The 24163-nt window shown below is 36.8% G+C and overlaps 1 protein-coding gene across 2 annotated transcripts in view; it reads left to right on the top strand.

Moving 5' to 3' along the window:
* The first annotated feature begins 8031 nt into the window (after positions 1 to 8031).
* Positions 8032 to 24163, top strand: part of SLC13A1 (solute carrier family 13 member 1) — a 120908-nt gene continuing 104776 nt past the window's right edge. Inside the window, exon 1 of one of the 2 annotated variants that reach the window (XM_007531674.3) lies at positions 8032 to 8155. In XM_007531674.3, the coding sequence (XP_007531736.1) occupies positions 8057 to 8155 (99 nt within the window). In that variant the 5' untranslated portion in view covers positions 8032 to 8056. The remainder of the gene's footprint in view (positions 8156 to 24163) is intronic. The other variant, XM_016191927.2, reaches the window with a different exon arrangement.

The raw sequence follows: 24163 nt of genomic DNA, 5'->3' as shown, positions 1-24163 counted from the left end.
GGGACAAACAAGGAACTGTAATAAACAGGGCTCTAGGTATTGTGGGTTAACTGTATTCCACTTCTTTTGCACATAGTAAGCTTACTATAGTCCAGAAAGGAGTCTCTAATTCTCTAATTTCCATTCTTTTTTTCTGGTTTTTTTTTTTTTTTTTTTTTTTTACCAAAGCACTGCTCAGCTCTGACTTATGGCAGTGTGGGAGACTGAACCTGGGACTTGAGAGCCTCAGGCATGAAAGTCTCTTTGCATAACTATTGTGCTATACCCCACCCACTAATTTCCATTCTTACAATATCACTTTAAAAAAAAATAATTATCTTTATTTATTTGACAGAGACAGCTAGAAATTGAGAGGAAGGAGAGACAAAAAGGGAGAGAGAGAGAGAAAGAGAGAGAGAGAGAGACCTGCAGCCCTGCTTCACCACTAATGAAGCTTTCCCTTCTGCAGGTAGGACTGGGGGCTTGAACCCAGATCCTTGCACATTGTAACATGTGCGCTCAACCAGGTGTGCCACCATTCAGCCCCTAATATCAGCTTATTTCACCATCATTATTTGAGTTTTACCTTTAATCTCCTAGAGAGAGCAAAGTAAAAACATTGTCAGGCATGATTATGAGAAAAATATTGCTCCCAGATTGGTAGAACTGTCCTGTCTGGACTGAAGTTTCTAAGTGATTCTAGTAGCTGTTGTTTTTTTCCTAGAAGTTTCTTATACCTTGGAATTTGTTTTGTTTTCTTCCCAGGAGTTTAGATCCTCATCTCAAAGGACACAGTTCATCTGCCCAGTCAATAATTTACTTCACTACATTGAAAGAATGATTACTGAATTTGTGGTTAATAATAAATAATGTGGATGTTGTTGTTTAGGGACTTGTGTAGATATCTTCAATCTCTATTATAAATTATCCTACCCTATGCAGTGATATTATCCTTTATTTTAGGAATTTATAATAAAGTCGACATAATTGATGTGGGCCTGGAAGCTTAAGTATACACAAAACTGTAAGTTTTTACTTTCCTTAGTAGTATTCATTATCTTAAGAAACAGATAAGCATGAAAAAATAAAAAATGTTGCAAAGCGACTACTGTTCAAATGACTACTGAATTCCAGGTAGGGGAGGAAAAGTACTTTTATTTCAAAAAATTTAAAAATATTTTGAGGTTATATACATATGATAGAGAGTAAACCCATCAGTGTAACACTGGAAGTTGTAGGATTTGTGAAGGTAACCAGATTATGTAAATAGGGATATACTGTCAGTCAATTTCAGAATTAGGGATTAGCCAAAACTTAAAATAAATGACTGCCAGGAGGAAATCTGACTGGCATTCCTTAAACTTGGTATTTCCAACAATAGAGCTGACTCAAACTGGCATGCACTTTGAATTCTAAGAATTCTAAAAATGAAGATAAGGATACATAGCTGAAATAAATGTTTGTCCCTGTATGTGCAAAAGTGAATACTTTCACCAACAGTGAAACTATTCTGTTTTTTTTTCCTAGTCAAATTCTATGCTGAGTATACACACATTTTCATCTAAATTTTTACAGATACATTTTATTAGAACAAATATTCACCCATTGAATAAGCCTTCTTTTACAGCAAATATAAATACTCTATAGAAGAACAAATTTTGGAGAGGAGGGTATATAAAACTCGGTGGTAGGAATTGTATGGAACTGTACCCTTCTTATCCCACAATCTTGCAGATCATTATTAAATCACTTATAAAATAAAATTTAAAAAGGAGAAAGATTTTGAAAGAGAAAAAATGAACAAATCGTAATTTATACTACATAAGCTATCAGGTTGATTAGTTCCCATTTATCTGTATTTACAGGTAAAGAACATTTTAGATAAATGTTCCACTAAGTATTTACTTCTCCCTAGAATTTTATCAGGTTTATAATGGAAGTAAATAATGTCTCTACAGTCAAAGAGCTAACAATTTTATTAAGGATTTAATATTTCAATGTATTATTAAAATAGCTATTAGTATAAGTTAATCTACTCATAGACAGTTTCTTACAGATCGAAGGCAATGATTCAAATTTTTAGTGCCATAAAAGGTAGGCAAGCATGAAAATTTCCAAGTCCTATTTTGATTCAACATGAATGAGAATTTACATTTTTATCAAGCACTCTGGATTATCCAGATGCAATTGACCTAAGGAACCTCCTGGGGGCAATTTGGAATTATCAGGATAGATTTTCAGAAATGAATGAACAAAGTCAAACTTCAGGGATAGGTGGGATTTGCAAACAGAAGGATAACATGTGCTTGAAAAAGAAGTTCTGAAAAATGCCCAAATTTAGGAATAAATATGACATGAAAACGAGAAAAGCATTTTGAGAAAAAAAAAACAGGGTGACTACATGAAAGATCATTTCCACTCATTTTCATTGTCTACTCTTTGTAAGTATCTTGGACTATCTAAATTCTTTACAAAGAAAACTAGGGCATATATGAAGAAGGAATCCTTCTCTTTACACCTGAACCTGAGTATCAAATAATTTGTTAAATCATAGGTAAATGGACATAGAAAAGTAAGTCCTTTAATAGGAGTGTACATAAACACCATTCCCACCACCAAAAGACTGTCCCATTCCAACCACCCAGCCCTGCCACCTCTCCCCCAATGCAGCCCTGGGAAGCCAAATGTCCAACCTCACCCTCACCACAGGGTTTTTACTTTGGTGCCCTACTCTCAATTTAATCAGATCCTGCCTTTAGTTTTCCTTTCTGTTCTTCTTTCTCAACTTCTGTTGATGAGTGGGATAATCTATAAACCACTATTTAATTAATATGAGTGGGGAAAAATTGATCATATATCTCGAACTTTTTAAAGCACAGACTTAGTCTTCTTAATACATAGGCTGAGTCTCTGTTATCTTGACTCTCTCAAAAGTCTAGACCAGGTAGAACAGAAGCAACTGGTGGCACAGCTATATTCAAGATGCTGGGTAATATATAGCAAACCCTAACAAAGAGGCTTTTCAATGTTAACCCAATTACCAAATAATGCAATGATAACAATAACAATCCATTGTCTTCTTGAACACTAAGACAGCAGGAACTTCACATTTCCACTATAGAACCTATATTTCCCCCAGTCCTGGAACCTTAGGGTGGGGCCCACTTTCCTGCATGCTTCTCTCAATTCATATCAAATAATACTGCATCTGCCAATCACAACCTAGTCAATGCAACAAGTGCCACCCCAGCATGCTTCACTTCAGACTGTGTCCAGAGACTTCAGGTGTGGAATGACAACCCTTCAGCTTTAACATTCAGGTGAGACCTTTCCTTTCATAGTATTCTCTAATTCCATTCCAGGTGGTCCACTTCCCAATAAAGTCCCCAAACCTAGATATAGACCAGGTCCCCTGAGATAGAGCATATGTTCACACGTGTCCATAAGCTAGGGAAAAATACCTGAAAGCAGAAGTACACAAGAGTCTGCAGTGAGTACCCCCCAACACTTCATCTGCACTATTCCAGCCTTTAGGTCCATGATTGTTCAATAATTTGTTTGGCTTTGTACGATAACTCTCTTTACAACCACCAGGTTCTGGATGACAGCGTGATGCTGACCAGACTTCTCTGGACTGATGAACCCACCAATGTGTCCAGAAGCCCTACTTCCCCAGAGACCCACCCTACTAGGGAAAGAGAGGCAGACTGGGAGTATGGATCAACCAGTCAATGCCCATGTTCAGTGGGGAAGCAATTACAGAAGCCAGACCTTCCACCTTCTGCAAAAAGACCCTGGGTACATACTCCCAGAGGGGAGTATGAACGGGAAAGCTATCAGGGGAGGGGATAGGATATGGAGATTGAGTGGTGGGAATTGTGTGGAGTTGCACCCCTCCTATCCTAAGTTTTCGTTTTTGTTAATGTCTCCTTTCTTAACTAACTAAATAAATAAATAAAATGAAAAGTAAGCCCTAGAGCTTAGTGCCTAAACCAACTAAATCATGTACTTACATACAAGTTCTAGATTCAATATCAATGCTTAGTGTAAAAATAATTGTCATTATAATAGTAGACACATGGCATAGTATTAAGAAAGAATTGCCTTATGGCCAGGTATATGTTAAATGAGTATTATGTATAATACTTGGGATGTTTTACTTGCCTCTTTGAATGTCAATCTCCAGATGTGTAAAAGAGAAATGATAACAACAGCACATAAGTTACCAAGGCCTTGAATTGAGCTTTAAAGGTTAAATGTGGTTGTGGATATAAATTCTGTGGCACATAGTAAGTTACTATGACATTTTTTGTGATTCGTTTATGTTTATAACAAATATTATATTTATAACAAACTTGTTTAAAACAAAATCATCTGTCATTACACAATGATAGGATTCATTTTAGGTCAGCTAGATATTTTCCTGTATAAAAAAGGCTGAAACTTAACAATTGTGGAACTGGTCAATAATCTAGTAATATATATCTGAATTGAAGCCTCATATGCAAAACATTGCCAAATACACATTGGTTTACAGTACAGTCTTTAACACATAAGCAATGTGGTATGATTTTAAAGGAATCCTATGGTATGTGTCCAAGGGGCCCTAAGTTTCTTGTTAAAGTCTCAGTCCTTGGTGATGCTTATTGAGGAATGCAGATCACATCTGTTAATCATCCTTAAGTTAAATGTATTTATATACTTTCTTCAATCTTGGAAGCTACTCTCTACCCTAATCCACCTTTATGGCCCTATTCTTAACATTGACTACATCTTCCCAGACAATATTTTTAGTCCACCTGCATGTTAGCTATCAAGCCGCTAGAAACATACTAAAATAGACTTCCTAGTTTCTCTCCACTCTCAAATCCTTATTCTCACCTGCTCTATTCCTACTTTGTTGGTTCCTGTTTACTGTTTAATTTTATTGTTTCATCTTACTTTAAATCTTTCTTACTGCCTTCTAGCCACCAAGTTACAGATGATACTATGATTCCATTCTGACTTCTCTAGGCAGACAAATTTAGCAGTGTATTCAGGAACGTCACCTCTCCAGAGCCTTACCACAATAAGGAAAGATAGAAATATTTATTGGATGGAGACAGCCAGAAACTGAGAGGGAAGGGAGAGATAGAGAGGGAGTGAGACAGAGAGACACCTGCAGCCCTGCACCACAACTTGCGAAGCTTTCCCCCTGCAGGTGGGTATTGGGGGCTCGAACCTTGTGCACTGTAACCAGTACACTCAACCAGGTATGCCACCACCCGGCCCCATCTCTCTAGGTTTTGATGCAATTGGAGTATAGAGCCCCCATGGCCATCTTCTAACATTTTTCTCTCTTCTGGGAAGATGGATCAAAATTCTTTTAGGGGTGTGGAAGTTGGGAGTTCTGGCTCCTGTAATTGCTTCTAAGCTGGACATGGGCATTGACAGGTTGATCCATAACCCCAGCCTGTTTCTTTCTTTCCTTTTTTAAAAAATCTTTATTAATTATTAGAAAGTTCCAAAAATTAAGAGTAAAGAGAGAGATAGAGAAGATGAGAGATAGAAAGACCCCTGCAGCACTGTGTTAATACTTGCAAAGTTTTCCCCCTGCAAGGGGGGGACCAGGGGACCAGGGGACCAGGGGACCTGACCCAGGTCCTTGTGCATGGTAACATGCATGCTCAACCAGGTGCTCCACCACCCAGACCTGTCCCCTATCCTGTTTTTTAAAAAATATTTTAAAAACCCAGAGAGATAATAAGAAAAAATAAGGACATTCAGAAGTATCAAGAGATATAGGTGTGACTTAGAAAGGAAGAAAAGGCAGAAACATAGGGAACATGGATATATATTATATAGTTAGTTATAGAAATAATAGTCAACCCATATCTGCAACCTTGGGGGAACTACTGCAATTTCCAGTGACTGGAATGAAGACACAATTGGTAGTGGGAACAGTGTGGAATTGGACCCCTGTTATCTCATAATTTTGTAAATCAATATTAAATCACTAAAAAAATTGAAAAAAATATTTTGAAATAAATGCAGCAGAATTTTTTCAAAAACAAATCATACTTGCTGTGAATTATTTGTCATATCTTTACATTCTGTGATGTAGGAAAAAGAGTACTGAGGAATAAGAGATTGATTGAAGATGATATATAGATAGGTGATAGGCAGATAGGTAGGTATGTAGATGATAGATGATTGATAGATAATAGATGATAGACAAATAAGAAATTAGTCTGTAATAAGAGACATCTGTGAATGAGCAAGCTGGCTAGAGCTTCAGGCCACAATGGCCACAGGAACAGAGGAAACAGAGCACAGAAAGGAGACATCAACAAATGTCAAGGGTTTTTCCTGTAGTCTCTCTTTGGCTTGAATGCCATCATTCCCTGAACAGATAGGCCCTCATTTCTGCTAAATGTCACACAAATGCCTTTTCATTTTTGGTATTATCTCACAAAGTAAAATACTCTAAGATGAAAAAGTGAGGTTCAAATGGCTTCACCAGGTGGCCTAAGGAAATACGAGAAGAGGAATAGCAAAAAGAAAATAAAAGCATGCAATGAACTGTGCCAGGTATTAATATAAAAATGCACATTGAAATTGCTTTTATTTACTAGGCTCCTCTAATGTGTTTATAAATAATATTTATTATTATTGTCTCTTTACTAGTACTTACTACTTTTGTGATTGTTATAATCATTCTTTCACCTGTATAATTAAAGATGTAATGTGCCTTTCTTGTTTGAAGACATTTTTCCTGTTCATTCTACTGATTTTCCTTATCACTATATGTGATCTCTCTATAGAAATGTGGACTTTTAAAGGTAAAAATGCCTCCTCATCTACATCAACAATTCAGTGTTGGTGAAAGAAGTGCCTTCCTTGAGGGGAAAATCTAAAATGTAATATAAGTATGGAATTAAAAACAAGGTCTAAGAGCTAACTGCAGATTACATAAAAGTAAGGTTATTTGTTCTAAGAATAAGTGACTAGATTATAGAAGGAAATGTGTTTTGTTTATACATAAGTTTGAATGCATAGTAGTTGGTTAGTTGAAGTTTATTAGATGGTTAATTTAGAACATAATGAGAAATACAACAGAATTCATACCCTGAGGGTTTCAAAACACATCTGCTAAATCTCTGATATGATTCAGTTCTATCATCACAGGGAGATAGACATGAACACACTCACTTACCCTTTGGATGGCTTGAATGGCCCATCAATGTGCAGACTCAGTGGCAATTATATAGTTGGGTTCAGCACTATAGTTTCAACTCATTCTGGAACAAATCTTACAAGGAAAGATTTATAAATAACTCTAAGGAAGCTTTGGTTACCTATCAGAAGAGGTTATAGGGTTCAAGGAATTCCCAGAACTTTGCTTTCAAGCAACAAGGAAATCACTGTGCAATGGTGTGTGATATTGTAGAACAAAAGTTACTACTCAGTATCAGAAGAAGTGTTGCTAATCTTCTGAGAGAAGTCAGAATTTCTAAATGGGAGAGGTCAGGATCACTATGTAAGCAATGTAGAAATATGTCCCGATATATCCTCCGAGAAGACATAGAAAAATCCATATGAACCCAAAACTTTCCCTTTCTCCTTCACTGTTGTATACTGAAGTTCATAGTACTGGCATTTCTATTTCAACTTGGACATTAAATAGAAAGAACACTGGAGGCATGAAGCAAACTTAGTTAACATGATATACAAGTGTAGAGTCCGAAGTCAATGGCCATCAAAAGGTCAGAAGAGACCAAGTGTAAGAAAACTCAACTAAGCTTGTACTTTTGCCTTCTCCTAGACTTGTCCAGTCTATTTTTCAGGTAATGTGAACAAATATGGGCTGAGCAATTTTCCTATTCAAAGGCCACACCAGAAAATGGTCTTTGATTTTTTTTTTTTGCAAACACTGGAGCTTATCTCTGCATGTTAATTGTGACTGTAAAACAATAAAAATCAAGATTTAATTTTAACTCATGTTGAATATGATGAGCTGGAGAAATATTAATCCAGGTTGGTTATTTAACATCAGCCCTATTTTAAGAAGGGCTATTGAAGGCATCTGCTCAGAACAATGAAACTCTTTAGTTATATTTTGGTTTATCGCCGGTTTCTCCTTGTAGTTTTCACTCTGTTGATTTTACTGCCACTGCCACTTATACTCCGTACTAAGGTAAGTGAACCTAAGAAGAAATTGATGGACTTAATGATTTATTTAATTATCTTTTATTGATGTTATGTAATTGTGTCAGAGCTGAAAGGGTTAGTGGTGTTTTGGGCTTGTGGTCAGTATGGAAATACATGTGATCTGTCCATTTTTCTCCTTTTCAGTGGTAAATATTAGTCAATTCTTACTACAACTACTTAGAATAATTGACTAGTACATATAAAACAGGAGGTAACTCACACAAGTAGAGTGCACACTTCACCATGGATTCAAATTGTGGGCCACCACATGGAGCGCCATGCAAAAATCTTCAGGAGTGGTGGAATAGTGCTGTGCTGTCCCTCCTATCTCTCTGCTGCTCTCTTTCTGTTTCTGTAGCTGAATGAAAATACAACCCACTAATACTGAAGTATCATGTGCTTAAGATCATTTTGTTATTCAAGTTGTCAGCCTCCAAGAAGTCTTTTTGTTTTGTGGTTTTTTGTTTTTTTTTTTCCTCCTGGGTTATCTCTGGGGCACATTGCCTGCACTTGAACCCACTGCTCCTGGAGGCCATTTTTTTGTTGCTGTTGTTGTTATTGCTATTGTTATTGTTGTTATTGCTATTGGATAGGACAGAGAGAAATGGGGAAAGGAGAGGAAAACAGAGAGGGAGAGAGAAAGATAAACACCGGGACACTTGCTTCATCGCCTGTGAAGCAACCCCCCTGCAGGTGGGGAGCCCATACCTCGAACCGGGATTCTTGTGCCAGTCCTTGCTTTTCGCGCCATGTGAGCTTAACCAGCTGCCCTACCGCCCCATTCCGTTTTGCCTTTTTAGCTTTAGGATCACTTTAGTGAAGGAATGTTGGTCTACGGGACTACTCTTTTCACAAAAGTAAAATGTTTTCACATTTTCCCAAGACTGGTGTCATTAAATCTCACCTTCCCTTTCCACTCAATTGTCAACTTATTCTATCATAAGGACTTAGCTCTCCCAGGCTGGGTTAAACGCACATGGCGCAAAGAGGAAGGACCCGCGTGAAGAACCTGGTTCGAGCCCCGGGGGAGGGTGGTGGTGGTGGTGTTACTTCATAGGCGGTGAAGCAGGTTTGCAGGTGTCTATCTTCCCCTCCCCCTCTCTGTCTTCCCCTCCTCTCTCCATTTCTCTCTGTCCTATCCAACAACAATGACAGCAATAATAACAATAACAACGGTAAACAACAAGGGCAGCAAAAGGGGAAAATAGCCTCCAGGAGCAATGGATTCGCACCGAGCCCCAGCAGTAACCCTGCAGACAAAAAAATACAATAAAATTTTAAAAAAGGACTTAGATTTCTAACCTCTTCTTAGTGTTCCTCCACTCTCTGTTATGATTTCCCAAATATGTTTCAATAGACCACAGTCCCTTGAGGCTTACCTCAGCCCCTGCCTTTGAGACTAACATTGAGATGATAACTCAATCAATAACTTGAAAAACAGCTGGGACTCCTATGATCAAGCACATAATAATTTGTCAATCTTATTGCTTGAAGTGGGGAACAGAACCTCCAGGAAACAGTTCTTTTGAGTCAGGAAGGTTTTGAAAAGATGAGGTAATCAGAAAATCTTATAAATTATTGCATAATTTTCTAAAAATTTAAGATTTTGTTTAATTTTGGTATACCTGTAAGACTTTTTCTATTTGCATTTAAGTTTGGTTACCCTATTAAATTTAGAATAATAAACCCAATATATTCTGGTTTTTATTTTATTTATTTTTTTCAGTTTCTTTATTGGGGAGTCAATGTTTTACATTCGACAGTAAATACAATAGTTTGTACATGCATAACATTTCCCAGTTTTCCATATAACAATACAACCCCAATTAGGTCCTCTGTCATCCTTCTTGGATCTGTATTCTCCCCACCCACCCAACCCAGAGTCTTTTACTTTGGTGCAATATGCCAATAGTATTTTAAATAAAATTATTTGAATCAGTATATATATATATATATATATATATATATATATATGTTGTATATATATTTGCCTCAAAGGCTATTGCTGTGAATCCACTGCTCCTGGAGGCCCTCTCCCCATTTTTTTTTGTTGTTGCCCTTGTTGATCTTGTTGTTATTATAGTTACTGATGTCATTGTTGTTGGATAAGACAGAGAGAAATGGAGAAAGGGGGGAAGACAGAGAGGGGGAGAGAAAGATAGACACCTGCACACCTGCTTTACTGCTTGTGAAGTGACTCACCTGCAGGTAGGGAGACGGGGGCTCGAACCAGGATCCTTACGCCGGTCCTTGCACTTTGCACCATTTGTACTTAACTTGCTGCACTACCGCCCGACCCCCAGTCAACCAATCTTTAGTAACTACCTTCTCTTTGCTAGATATTACTAATGTCACTTGGCCAAAAGACATCCATCAGAACCATGCTGTCTACTTTAGGTCCCAGTTTCCCCACTTACAAGGTGTGCGACCTGGACAAGTGGCTTCACCTCTCTGTGGTTGTTTTTTGATAACTAAGACTGGACTCATATTGGACTTGCAAATATTAAAACTAATAACTTCTGAAGCTCTTAGAAGTGGCTAATACACATTACTTGGAGAAGTGTAATTTTTCCAGATGTTGATCCTATAGTTGTTGAGATTCCTCCTATTCCCAGGGTATCTTTTATGTGAATAGAGAATATGTTTTCTAACATTCTTATCTAAGAAATATATAAGTAAAGGTATGTCCATCTGGATTAAAGTAGAATCATAGTAATTATAACATAGGTGGCCCTACACCCTTCCTCACAATTCCACATTTCACCTGTGTATCTCCAAGGGAAATTTATGTGAACTAAAGAAGAGTTTTTTGTTTTTTTTTTTTTAACTCAGCTAAGGTCTGAAGTATCTATAAGGCTGCTGAAAGAACTGATCTTGTTATTTGCAAATAGGTTCTTGCTTGTGAGAGGCAACCACCTACTTGTAGTCTCCAAAACTGGGCCTTTCCTTCATGAAGACCTCACAGTGCGCCATAGAGGGAAGGAAGAACTATTTTATTTTATTTTATTTTTAGTGATTTAATAAATATCAGCAAGATTTTGAGATATTAGGGGTACAATTCCAGCCATCAGAGTTATGTATCCCATCCCATCCATTGGAAGGTCCCCTATTCTTTATCCCTTTGGGAGCATGGACCAAAGATCTTTATGGGGTGAAGAAGGGGGGAGGTTTGACTTCTGCAATTGCTTCTCCACTGGACATGGGCATTGACAGGTCTGTCCATACCCCCAGACTGTTTCTATTTTTTCCTAGTGGTGTAGGGCTCAAGGGAGGTGGGGTTCCATGACATATTGGTGAGGTTGCCTACCCAGGGAAGTCAGTTTGGCATCATATAGCATCTGCAACTTAGTGGCTGAAAAGCATTAAGAAATAAAGCAGAACAAATTGTTTAATAATCAGGAACCTAAAGGTGAGAATATAGCAGATAAGATTTAGGGTCTTCATGTTGGAAGAAAATAGGAGGTCTATTTTATGTATATTCCCATGGGTCCCTGACTTTACTGCTTTTTGCCTGGGCCCAACAGCTAACATGCAAGTGGGCTAAAAGTATTCTCTGGGAAGATTGTATCAGATTTGGAAATAGGACCAGAAATAGGATCAGGGCAGAGAGTAGCTCTCAAATATAGGAAAAGTATATGAATACTATTAACTTTAAACCTCATCTATCTGACCTAGGACCCCTGTCAATTCGTATTTAGCACAGGAGGTTTGAGCTCACACTCCATTGTCCTAGCTAGGAGCATTTTTAGGCGACACTCATTTTAGTCAGTACCAGTCTTCCTGGAGTGCAGAGTATGTTTCCCAAGCCTCCCTTCAGAGAGTGGGGCAATTTCTACCACTGTTATTCTACATGGAGGACAAGGTCCTCTAGAGGCCCAGAACACAGTCCATTATGTTTTTCCTGATGGAGATGACTAGTGCTTGTAAAGAGAGCAATCTGTTAGATGTCTAGGTCCATCATTTCCATATGGGAATCCCAGGATTCCCTTTCGAGGTCCCTGGATGCTGGGATATGGGGTATGGGATGCTGGATGCCCTCATATTGACCTAAAGGTCAGGGCCATCATTAAAGTGTGTCAGTCTTTTGCCTTTATCCAGCTTTTGTAGTCTTTACTTTATCTGACAGGGTTAGACTTACAGTGATTGGGGGTAATGAAATAGGAAGTAGGTGAGGGGGGTATCTAAGTCTAAGTAGAAAATATTTGATTAAGTACTTTATGGTGACTTTTAAGGCCTTTCTACTTTCATGCTGAACTTACTGAGTCGCAGCAAACTATTGTGCATTTTTACTTCAAGGTATATATTTTCCCCTAAGTTATGGATACATGTGTACATGTGCACTGTCTCATGGGCCTTGGTCTAAATCTAGGTTCTGTAACTTTGTTAGGAAGTGCACCACCAGAAATGGAATTAAAGAGTCTTATAAGGTGAGAAAGTTCTCACCAAAGTACTGGAGCTGAAGGGTTGACATCCCAGACCTGGGGACTCTGGACCCTGTCTGAAGTGAAACATGTCAAGGTGGCACTGGGTGCATCAGTTTGGTTAAAATCAGAAGATGCAGGATCAAATGGTATGAATCAAAAGGAGCATGAAGGAAAACAAGCAAGCTCCAGAGGTCCCAGGACTGGTAGACATTCAGGTTTTATAGCTAATGAAGAATATTTTTGCTGTCTTAGAGTTTAAGAAGGCAAGAGATAATAATTATTATTATTTCCAAGTTACATAGGAACTTTGTTTACTTTGAATACAATGGTTAAGATTTACGGTACCATATAAGACCTTACCATGATTTATGTCATTTAATACTATTTACAAATAACTATATCTTATATCCTGACAACACCAGTTGCTTCTGGTCTCCCTGGTCTAAGATTATAGGTGATTTAATATTTTAAAAAAAGTTGTTGTTAGAAATGCGTTAACAATTTAAACTCAGTGTTAAAATTCAATCAGTTTATTCATTTGAAGTCTTAAGTGCTAGGGCCGGGTGGTGATGCTCAACCTGATTGAGTACACATGGAAAAATGCATAAGAACCTAAGTTTGAGCCCCTGGTCCCCACCTGCAGAGGAAAACTTTGCAAGTGGTAAAGCAGGGCTGCAGGTGTCTCTTCTCTCTCCCTTTCTATCTCCCCCTACCCTCTCGATTTCTGGCTGTCTCTATACAATAAATTAAGATAATAATAAATAATAAGAATAAAGAAAACTTTAGTGCATAGATAGAAGGACATATATTCAGAACTGAAGTCTATGCACTAAAAAGCTCAAGATATTTAATCTATTTCCCCCTCTTATGTTGATTAAGCAGTAATTTATAATACTATACATTAATAAGAGTATATATTAACACCATTCCTGCCACCCAGAGTCTATGTCTATAGCCCCATGCCCCTATAGTGGAGCCGAAAATCTACCCTACACCCCTCCCCCAAAGTTTTTTATTTTTGATCCAATACGCCAAATTCTGTCAAATTCTGCTTTATTTCCTTTTCTGTTTTTTCTTTTTCAATTCTGTTTATGAGTGAGATCATCCCAAATTCATCTTAGGCTATGTGACTTATCTCACTTAACATAATTCCTTCTGGCTCCATTCAAGATGGGTTGAAGAAGGTGAATTCATTATTCTTAATAGCTGAGTAGTATTCCATTGTGTATATATGCTACAATTTTCTCAGTCACTCTTCTGTTGTTGAGCATCTGGGTTGTTTCCAGGTTTTGACTATTATGAATTGTGCTGCTATGAACATAAATGTACACATACCTTTTGAATGGGTATGCTTGATTCCTTAGGACATACTTCTAGGAGAAGAATTATCAGGTCATAAGAAAGGTCCATTTCTAGCCTTGTGAGGGTCCTCCAGACTGCTCTCCACATTCCCACCAGCACTGAAGGAGGGTTCCTTTGTCCCCATAACCTCTCCAGTAGTTGTCGTTGTTGTTGTTTCTGATTTATGCCATTCTCACATGGGTGAAGCAATATCTCCTTGTCTTTATTTGCATTTCTCTGACAATCACTGACTTGGAGCAATTTTTCATATGTCAGTTGGCCTTCAGTATTTCCTCTGTAGTGAATATTCTGTTCATACCTTATCCCCACTTTTAAATTGGGTTATTTGCTTTTTCTTAGTCCTTCTAATCAAACATCATTCTGAGCCTCCAAAGTCGTACACAATTTCTAGTGAAAACAGCAGGTATTGTCCATTGTTTTTATAGTTTTGTTTTTTTTTAACAGAAGTTATGTGGCGAACCTTACCTCTCCTTTCTTGCCACTTCCACACTGGCTACTTCTGAAGGCCTATATGTGAGGCTCTTGGTCACTAGATAACCAATTAGAGTACAGACACGGGATTCTAATGTGAACACCCACCTCCAACCTCCCTTTGTAGACATGTCTCTCTGTCAAATGTGCATCATGGCCCTCTCTTTCCAATTACCTTAGTCCTATAATTTGCCCCCTAACTGGTTGCATGCAATCCTGACTATGTGCTGGATCATACCCCAATCTCACTGTATTTTAATATTTTAGGTTAGTCTCAGCAAAGTTCCTTTCATGTGGCAGGGAAAATAAGAAATTAGGCAAGTGAATATAAATTAGGCCATAATAGCTTATCATCCGCTATTTCAACATGATGTTTTGTTTATCTTGCACAATTTACTGAGAAAGTGAATATAAACTTCTTGGGCAGAAAAAAATGTAAATAAATTAAAAAACAGTGGCTTCAGTGTGTGGTTCACTAATCAGAACATGAAGAAATGCAATCACTGATTCTTTGTCCCAAAGTGTTGTAACAGTGTATTGGTTCTGTGGGGAAGCCAGGGAGCTGGCATCAAGTTGTACTTAATGAACTGTGTTCCCCTTTCCTTTTCCTCTAATCAACTCATTTGTTAAAACTCAATTTATGTTAATGAAGCATTTTTTTCCCATGGTACAATAACATGATTTAATTTTTTGACTACTTAGAATGCATATTTAATCATTGAATCAAATACTAATTAAACTCAAAGAAAATTATTTTAACTGTTGTTTACAATGAAAGTAGAACTACCTTTTTCAGAGAATATAGGCCTTTGGAGGATATAACATTTTAGTAAAATCTGAATTTCACATGAATGAAAATCAATTTATTATAACTTCTAGACTATTTTAAAGGCATATCTAATCATTCAGTCAACTGTTACTTAACTCAAGAACATCATTTTAATCATTGCTTGCCAGTAAAACATGTTTTGTTTTGTTTTTTTGCAAAGAATATGGCATTTGGAGGGCATAAAATTTAACTTGAGGTTCAGTTTGACATGGATGCCAGTCAATTATTGTGACTTTCAGGATTTCTGAGAAGCGAATACTTTTAATTACAAAGTAACAGAAAAGACAAACAATTCAAGTAAAATAAAAAGCCAATCAAATTCTATAAAAACATAATAAAACCAAGTCAAACCCAGCAAGCACTGAATTATATTCTACTTTTCATTGTCCTACTGTTTCTTGGGCTATTTCTGAAGACTGACCTAGACTCTTACCTTACTTCATCTAAAGTTGATATGAGACTTCAATTATGAGAAACTTTCAGTGGGTCTTCAATTGAATTCTCAAAGGTGAAGTAGAAATAGTCACTTTATAGATCATGCTTCTGTTCTTGTTTTTTTACCAGTTTCTTTTTCTGAACTATTTAATTTAACCTTAATTACAAACAAATAAGAAATCACAAATATTCTGTCTTATTTTATATTTGAGAAGATGCATGCTTAAATGTACGCCACACAAAAAGATGTCTTGTAGATGCTGTAGAGAGTAGATTTGAATTTAGTTTCCATTTCATTGAAGTATTTGTCTTATTATATTCTATATTTATTTTTTGATCATTTGTTATCTATTTTGAAGAGCTACATGAAATGTGACTGGGCAATCATTCATGAATAACTTACAAATTTCTCTTAATATTTTAGACAAAACTACAGAAAATATATTTTTCAGCCATTTACTCATTTGATCTCATATTATTCAATGTATTCAGGAGAGAAAGTGCAATGATTCTAACTATCAGCAATGGAATTTTGAAAAATGAGGTAGTAGTATTATTTGCTGAATATCCCAAAGTCCCAGCTACATAAAATATTCATGACAGGTTATCAGGACATGGTGCTCTTTCCCTTCACACTTACATCCAAGTTTCTCCATAAGATATGACATTAAGTTAAGATCTTTACATCTTCTAATTCAAGGAGATCTTTGGATAAAGGTTTTTAATGTTTTCATGGAAATCACTTTATAATAAAGAAGAATGTTTATCAAAGAAACTTATGGGAACAAATTAAGCAGAATCTAAAATTTAGTCCTTATGACTTAGGTATTATTATAGTCTAATATTTTTGCAGAACATACAGGAAGAAACAAGTCAATTTCTCACCAAAGTGTGATTCTGTAGTTATTTATTATCAACATTTGTCTAATTCTAGAGTCTTATATTCCATGATTTCAAACACAACTGAATCTTTTTCTAACTTCCACAGTAGTAGTAGTAGTAAATATGCTCCTAATGCTTAATGTATCACTTTACCAAAGGAGTTCTGGTTTCTTTTTTTCTTTACATACAAGAACCAAAATTTTTCCCTTTTTTATTATCAGATAGAATGTAATCTTTTTTCCACCCGAGTTAGTAGTCAGTGATCTGTAAAACAAGACTACAATTGCTACATATAGAGCCTATTTCATAAAATTAATAATTGCAATGAATTTTTCTTTCCAGGAGAGGGAATTTCTTAACCATTTCCAGGTAGAAAAACTTGCTAAAACTGTCTCAGGTTACATGCCATAAGCCCAGAGATGTTTTTGTATGTGTCTGTATTCTTATGAATATTTATAATATCTTGTTAATGCCTATTCTCAATAGGCTGTACAATTTCCTGATTTATCTTTGCACTTTTTAGTTTTTCATTGTTTTAATTAAACCAAAAGTTAAACAGGAAGTGAGTTTTGAGTATTAGTTAAAAAAGAAAAAAAGGGACAACAGTGCTTTCTGTTAGCAGAGCACTTTTCTTCCAGATAGGTAGGTTTCAATTCATGAAGTTTATTCATTTGTTAAGACTCCTCATTGAAACAGGAAGGTAGAGAAACTGTTACACAGAAATTGGACAGCATTTCATAGTTGATTAGTTGTGAGATCACATTTCAGTATTCTTTTAATAACATCAATATGTTTCTAGAAAGTAATTTATAACAAGAAAGACTTGAAAAGATACACCCAATCTATGAAGACTGAGCAATACACTTCTGAGTAGCACCTGGATCACTGAAGAAATCAAAAGAGAAACTGAAAATTACTTGGAGAAGAATGAAAATGAAAAGGCCAACAACCAGAGCTTGTGAGATTCAGTAAAAGTTGTCCCTAGAGTGAAGTTTATAGCAATAAAGACCCATATTAACAAATAGTAAAGATCTCAAATAATAAATCCTACTATCCTCAAACTATTCCAGAAAATTGTAGAAGGGTAAACATTACCAAACATGGTCTATGAGGTGAATATCACCTTCATTTCCAAAGCAGGAAAGGACTCTACTAGGAAAGAAAACTATACAGCTATATCCCTGAGAAACATTGATGCAAAGATCCTCACTAAAATCTTGGCAAATAGAATCTAACAACATATCTAGAAAATAATTCACCAAGACCACATGAGATTTGTCCCTGGGAAACAGGGATTATTTAACATCTACAAAGAAATACATGTAATTTATCACATTAACAAAAAGAAAGATAAAAATCACATGATCATATCAATTGATGTTGAAGCTCCAACACTCATTTATGAAAGGATCTTCCAGAACTGGGAACAGAAAGCCCATTCTTCAACATAATAAAGACAATTCACAACAAACCCATAGCCAAAATCATTCTCAATGGGTAAAAGCTATTATAAAAAAAAAAAAGGACTTCCAGAGGTGGGGCTACAGAGCAGCAGCAGCTGTGTTTCTCTGCTCTCCTCTACCAGGTCAGGTAGGAGTACCAAAAGAAACCAACTGGGACCACACAAGACAGGACTAGAATGACTTCAGGAAGCTACCAAATCACCGGTGAGTGTAGACACATGTGGGTTATGGACAGAGAGAAGCCTATGGAGAGATTAAATGGCTGGTAACAGTCTGGCAGTTTACCAGTTGAGACACCACCTCCAGTCTGTTTCACCAACAAAAAGACGGCTGAAGGGAGGAGAGGACTCTCCTAAGACACACCAAATGCAACTGTGAGTCTCCATTGCTGCTGCCCTGAGAATCTGGAGCAGCAGGGGAAGGTCCTGTGCTGATATCAGGGGATAGAGAACTAATGAGCAAACTCAAGAGAAGATTTATACCTCAGTGGCCTCATGGTAGGGCTGTGACAGTCTATTTGCATAACCACTAGATTATCTCTGCCCCATACTGCTTTGTCTCTTGGTTAGGAGTCAGTGATTAAGCTAAGAAGCCTACTTACAGTTTAAAAGCCCTCAGGCTCTCATAGCCTACAGGGAAAAAAAAAAGAACAAAAGAGGCTTCTAGGTTACTGTGCTCCAACTGAGAGATTAAAATAAAATCCACACAACTGTCAATTTCCACAACCTTGAACACTTTAGTTACCTTACTTAGATACAAGTCAATCCAGGCAAGAGTGATCAGTAATTTGAAAAGTACTGAGAGAGTGACCTCATAATACACTATATAGAATGGTTAAACCAACAAGAAGAAATATTGAAGAAATGAAGCAGGCCAAGAGTCCAGATAAAAGTCCCCCAAAAGTTTAAGCACAAAATAATGAGGTCAACATCCAAACACTAGTTAAGGAAATAATAACAGGAGTGAGTAAAGAGTTTGAAAGAGTTGTTATCAGAAATGCAGAAACAACAAATGAGACCCTGGAAGAACACACTAGTTATCTCAAGGTTATTAGAGAGCTGAAAGCTAAAATAGCGGAGCTAAGAATACTACCAGGTGAACAAGCTAAAACAGTATCAGAACAGGGAAAAAAATAGATGAATTCTAGAAAATAGTAGAGGGGAGAGAGAATAGAATCAATGAGGCTGAAGACAGAATTAGCAAGATCGAGGACAAATTAGAGACAACTGAAGAGAAGTAAGAGATCTCAAAAAAAAAGATTCAGAGATACTAAAAACAACAACAGAGACCTATGGGATGACTTCAAAAGAAATAATGTACACATTATTGGCTTACCAGAGGAAGAAAGAGAGGGAGGGAAAGAAAGTATTCTTCAGGACATAATAGCTGAGAACTTCTCTAATCCAGAAAACATCAAAGACATAAAGGTTCAAGAAGCCCAGAGGGCCCAAACAGAATTAACCCAGACTTAAATACACCAAGATACATCATATTTAGAATGGAAAAGAATATAAATAAAGGATCCTGAAAGCTACAAGAGAAAAAAAGTCACCTACAGAGGAAAACCCATAAGATTACCAGCAGACTTCTCCACACAAACACTACTGGCCAGGATAGAATGGCAACATATCTATCGAGTGCTCAATGGGAAAGGCTTTCAACCAAGACTGCTAGACTGTCATTCAGACTAGATGGAAGCATAAAAACCTTCTCACACAAGCAACAGTTGAAGGAATCAACTATCACCAAGCCTGCCCTGAAAGACTTTCTGAAAGTTCTGCTATAAACAGTCATAGCACCATAAATATGCCGTCTATCAGAACACTCTAAAAATCTACAAGAATGGCATTAAAATATCTCCAGTCTTTGACATCAATAAATGTCAGTGGTCTGAATTCACCTCTTAAAAGGCACAAAGTAGGAAGATGGATCAGAAAACACAACCCACAATATACTATCTACAAGAAACCAACCTAACTCAACAAGAAAAACACAGACTCAAAGTGAAAGGATGGAAAACTATCTTACAAGCCAATGGACCACAAAAAAGGGAAGGAACATCTATTCTCATATCTGACACAATAGAATTCAAAATCAATAAAATTTAAAAAATAGGGATGGACACTACTTAATACTCAGAGGATCAGTCAATCAAGAGGACTTAATAATTATTAACATCTATGTACCCTATGAAAAACCTTCTAAATACATCAGACATCTACTGAAAGAGCTAAAGCAACACAGTAATATTAGGGGACTCCTACACCACACTCTCTCAACTTGATAGATCTTCCAGGCAAAAAAATCAATAAAGACATGAGGGAGCTAAATAAGGAGATAGATAAACTAGAACTATTGGATATTTTCAGAGTCATTCATTCCAAGAAACTGGAATACACATTTTACTCAAGTCCACATGGGACATTCTCAAGAACAGACCATATTTTAGGTCACAAAGACAGCATCAGCAAATTCAGCAGCATTAAAATCATTCCAAGCATCTTCTCAGACCACAGTGAAATTAAACTAACACATAACAATCAACAAAAGATTAGAAATAGTCCCAAAATGTGGAAGCTCAACAGTACACTACTTAACAACTACTGAGTCAAAGAAGAAATAAAGGAAGAAATCGAAATGTTTTGAGAGTTCAATGAAAATGAAGACACAAGCTATCAATATTTGAGACACAGCTAAGGTTGTACTGAGAGGGAAGTTCATAGCCATACAAGCACACATTAGCAAACAATAAAAAGCACAAATAAACAGCCTGATTGCACATCTTAAAGATGTAGAAGAAGAAGAACAAAGGAACCCTAAAGCAACCAGAAGAACAGAAATCACTAAAGTTAGGGAAGAAATAAATAACATTGAAAATAAGAAAACCATACAAAAGGTCAAGGAAAGTAAATCTTCTTCGAAAGAGTGAACAAAACCAACAAACCTTTAGCCAGACTCACAGAACAAAAAAGGGGAGAAGATCCAAATAAATTGGATCGTAAATGAAAGGGGAGATATCACAACATACACTGTCGAAATTTAACATATCATGCGAGGCTTCTGTGAACAATTATATGCCACCAAGCTAGAGAATCTGGAAGAAATGAACGATTTCCTAAAGACCTACGAACTTCCAAAATTAAATAAAGAGGAACTAGATGACATGAACAGGCACATCACAGCTAATCAAATTGAAATAATTATCAAAAATTCTCCCAAAAATAAAAGTCCTGGACCAGATGATTTTAGAAATGAATTTTACAAAACTCTCAAGGAAGAGTTAATACCTCTACATTTATGTCTTCCAGAACATTTAAGACACTGGAATACTCCCTGCCAGCTTCTTTGAAGCCAACATAAATTTGATACCAAAAGCAGAAAACCAAAAAAGAAAACTACAGGCCAATATCTCTGATGAACATAGATGCTAAAATATTGAACAAAATTCTAGCCAACCGGATACAGCAGTATATTAAAAAGATTATTCATCATGACCAAGTGGGGTTTATCCCAGGGATGCAAGGTTGGTTTAATACACGTAAATCCATAAAAGCACTACATCAATAAAAGCAAGACCAAAAGCCACATGGTCATATCAATAGATTCAGAGAAATCCTTTGACAAAGTACAACATCCCTTTATTTATTTATTCCCTATAAAAATTGGAATAGATGGAAAATTCCTGAAGATAGTGGAGTCTATATATAGCAAACCTATAGCCAACATCATACTCAATGGGGAAAAACTGGAAACATTTCCCCTCAGATCAGGTATTAGATAGGGATGCCCACTATCACCCTTACTATTCAACATAGTGTTGAAAGTTCTTGCCGACTTCACGTGTGGAATGACAACCCTTCAACTTCATTACTGGGTGAGACCTTTCCTTTCATAGTACACTCTAATTTCATCTCAGGTGGTTCACTTTCTAACAAAGTCCCAAAACCTAGATACACACCAGTTTCTGTGAGAGAGAGCATATGTTCACATGTATCCGTAAACTATTGCAAAATATATGCCTGAAAGCAGAAGTGCACTAGAGTTTGCAGTGAGTACCCCCTAACACTTCCTCTCCTCTATTCCAAGCTTTGGGTCCATGATTGCTCAACAATTTGTTTGGCTTCTTATGTTAACTCTCTTTTCAGTCACCAGGTTCCAGATGTCATCAGGATGCCGGCCAGGCTTCCCTAGACCGAAGACCCCACCAAGGTGTCCTAGAGCTCTGCTTCCCCAGAGACCCACCTTACTAGGGAAAGAGAGAGGCGGACTGGGAGTATGGACTGACCAGTCAACACCCATGTTCAGCGGGGAAGCAATTACAGAAGCCAGACCTTCTACCTTCTGCAACCCACAATGACCCTGGGTCCATGCTCCCAGAGGGATAGAGAATGGGAAAGCTATCAGGGGAGGGGGTGGGAAATGGAGATTGGGTGGTGGGAATTGAGTGGAATTGTACCCCTCCTACCCTATGGTTTTGTTAATTAATCCTTTCTTAAATAAAAAAATAAAATAAAAATAAAAAATTAAAAAAAAAGAAAGTTCTTGCCATAGCAATTAGGCAGGAGCAAGAAATTAAAGGCATACAGATTGGAAGAGAAGAAGTCAAACTCTTCCTCTTTGCAGATGACATGATAGTATACATAGAAAAACCTAAGGAATTCAGCAAGAAGCTTTGGAAATCATCAGGCAATACAGTAAGGTGTCAGGCTACAAAATTAACATACAAAAGTCAGTGGCATAACTCTATGCAAATACTAAGTTAGAAGAAGTTGAAATCCAGAATTCAATTCCTTTTACTATAGCAACAAAAACAATAAAAGATCTAGGAGTAAACCTAATCAAAGACTTATATCCTGAAAACTATGAGTAACTACTCAAGGAATTTGAAAAAGACACAAAGAAGTGGAAAGATATTCCATGTTCATGAGTTGGAAGAATTAACATCATCAAAATGAATATACTACCCAGAGTCAAATACAAATTTAATGCTATCCCCATCAATATCCCAACCACATCATTTAAGAGAATAGAAAAAATGCTACAAATGTTTATCTGGAACCAGAAAATACCCAGAATTGCCAAAATCACCTTGAGAAGAAAGAACAGAACTGGAAGCATCACACTCCCAGATCTCAAATTGTAATATAGGGCCATTGTCATCAAAAGTGCTTGTATGACAAGATACACTGACCAATGGAACATGAATAGATACACTGACCAGTGGAATAGAATTAAGAGCCTGGAACATGAATAGATACACTGAACATGAATAGATACACTGAACCAGTGGAACATGAATAGATACATGAATAGGTTTGCTATATATAGACTCCACTATCTTCAGGAATTTTCCATATATTCCAATTTTTATAGGAATATCAGTAGATGCAGAGAAATCCTTTGACAAAGTACAACATCCCTTTATTTATTTATTCCCTATAAAAATTGTAAAAGTAAAAGACTCTGGGGTGGGTGGGGGGGGGAAGAATACAGGTCCAAAAAGGATGACAGAGGACCTAGTGGGGGTTGTATTGTTATATGGAAAACTGGCAAATGTTATGAATGTACAAAATATTGTATTTACTGTCAAATGTAAAACATTAATTCCCCAATAAGGAAATTAAAAAAAAAAGGAATAGGAAGTCAAAATGCCAATTGAATTCTTTCTTAGAGTTTTTATGTGATATAAAATAATGATCAACAAGATATCGGAATTGTGGGTCTAAGAGGGGGAACAACCTCAGATGATTACCACCACCAGAATTCAGTATCCCATCCTCTCCATTGGAAGGCCCCCTATTCTTTATCCCTCTAGTAGTATAGACCAAGAATATTTATGGGGTGCAAAAGGTGGAATCGTCTGGCTTCTGTAACTGCTTTTCTGCTGGACATGGGCATACACCCAGCCTGTTTCTATCTTTCCTGAGTGGGATAGAGCTCAGGGAAGGTGGAGTTCCAAGACACATTGGTGAGGTCATCTGCCCAGAGCATTAATGAGTAAGATCATCTGGTAAATACCCTTCATTCAAGATGATTTCCTTCAGATCAATCCATGTTGTAACAAATGATGTTATATCATTTCTTTCTTTTTTTAAAATTTTTTTATTTAAGAAAGGATTAGTGAACAA

This window comes from Erinaceus europaeus, chromosome 8, assembly GCF_950295315.1.
Source record: "Erinaceus europaeus chromosome 8, mEriEur2.1, whole genome shotgun sequence".
NCBI lineage: Eukaryota > Metazoa > Chordata > Mammalia > Eulipotyphla > Erinaceidae > Erinaceus > Erinaceus europaeus.
The sequence above is the reverse complement of the archived record's forward strand: the minus strand, read 5'-3'. Positions and strand labels throughout refer to the sequence as shown.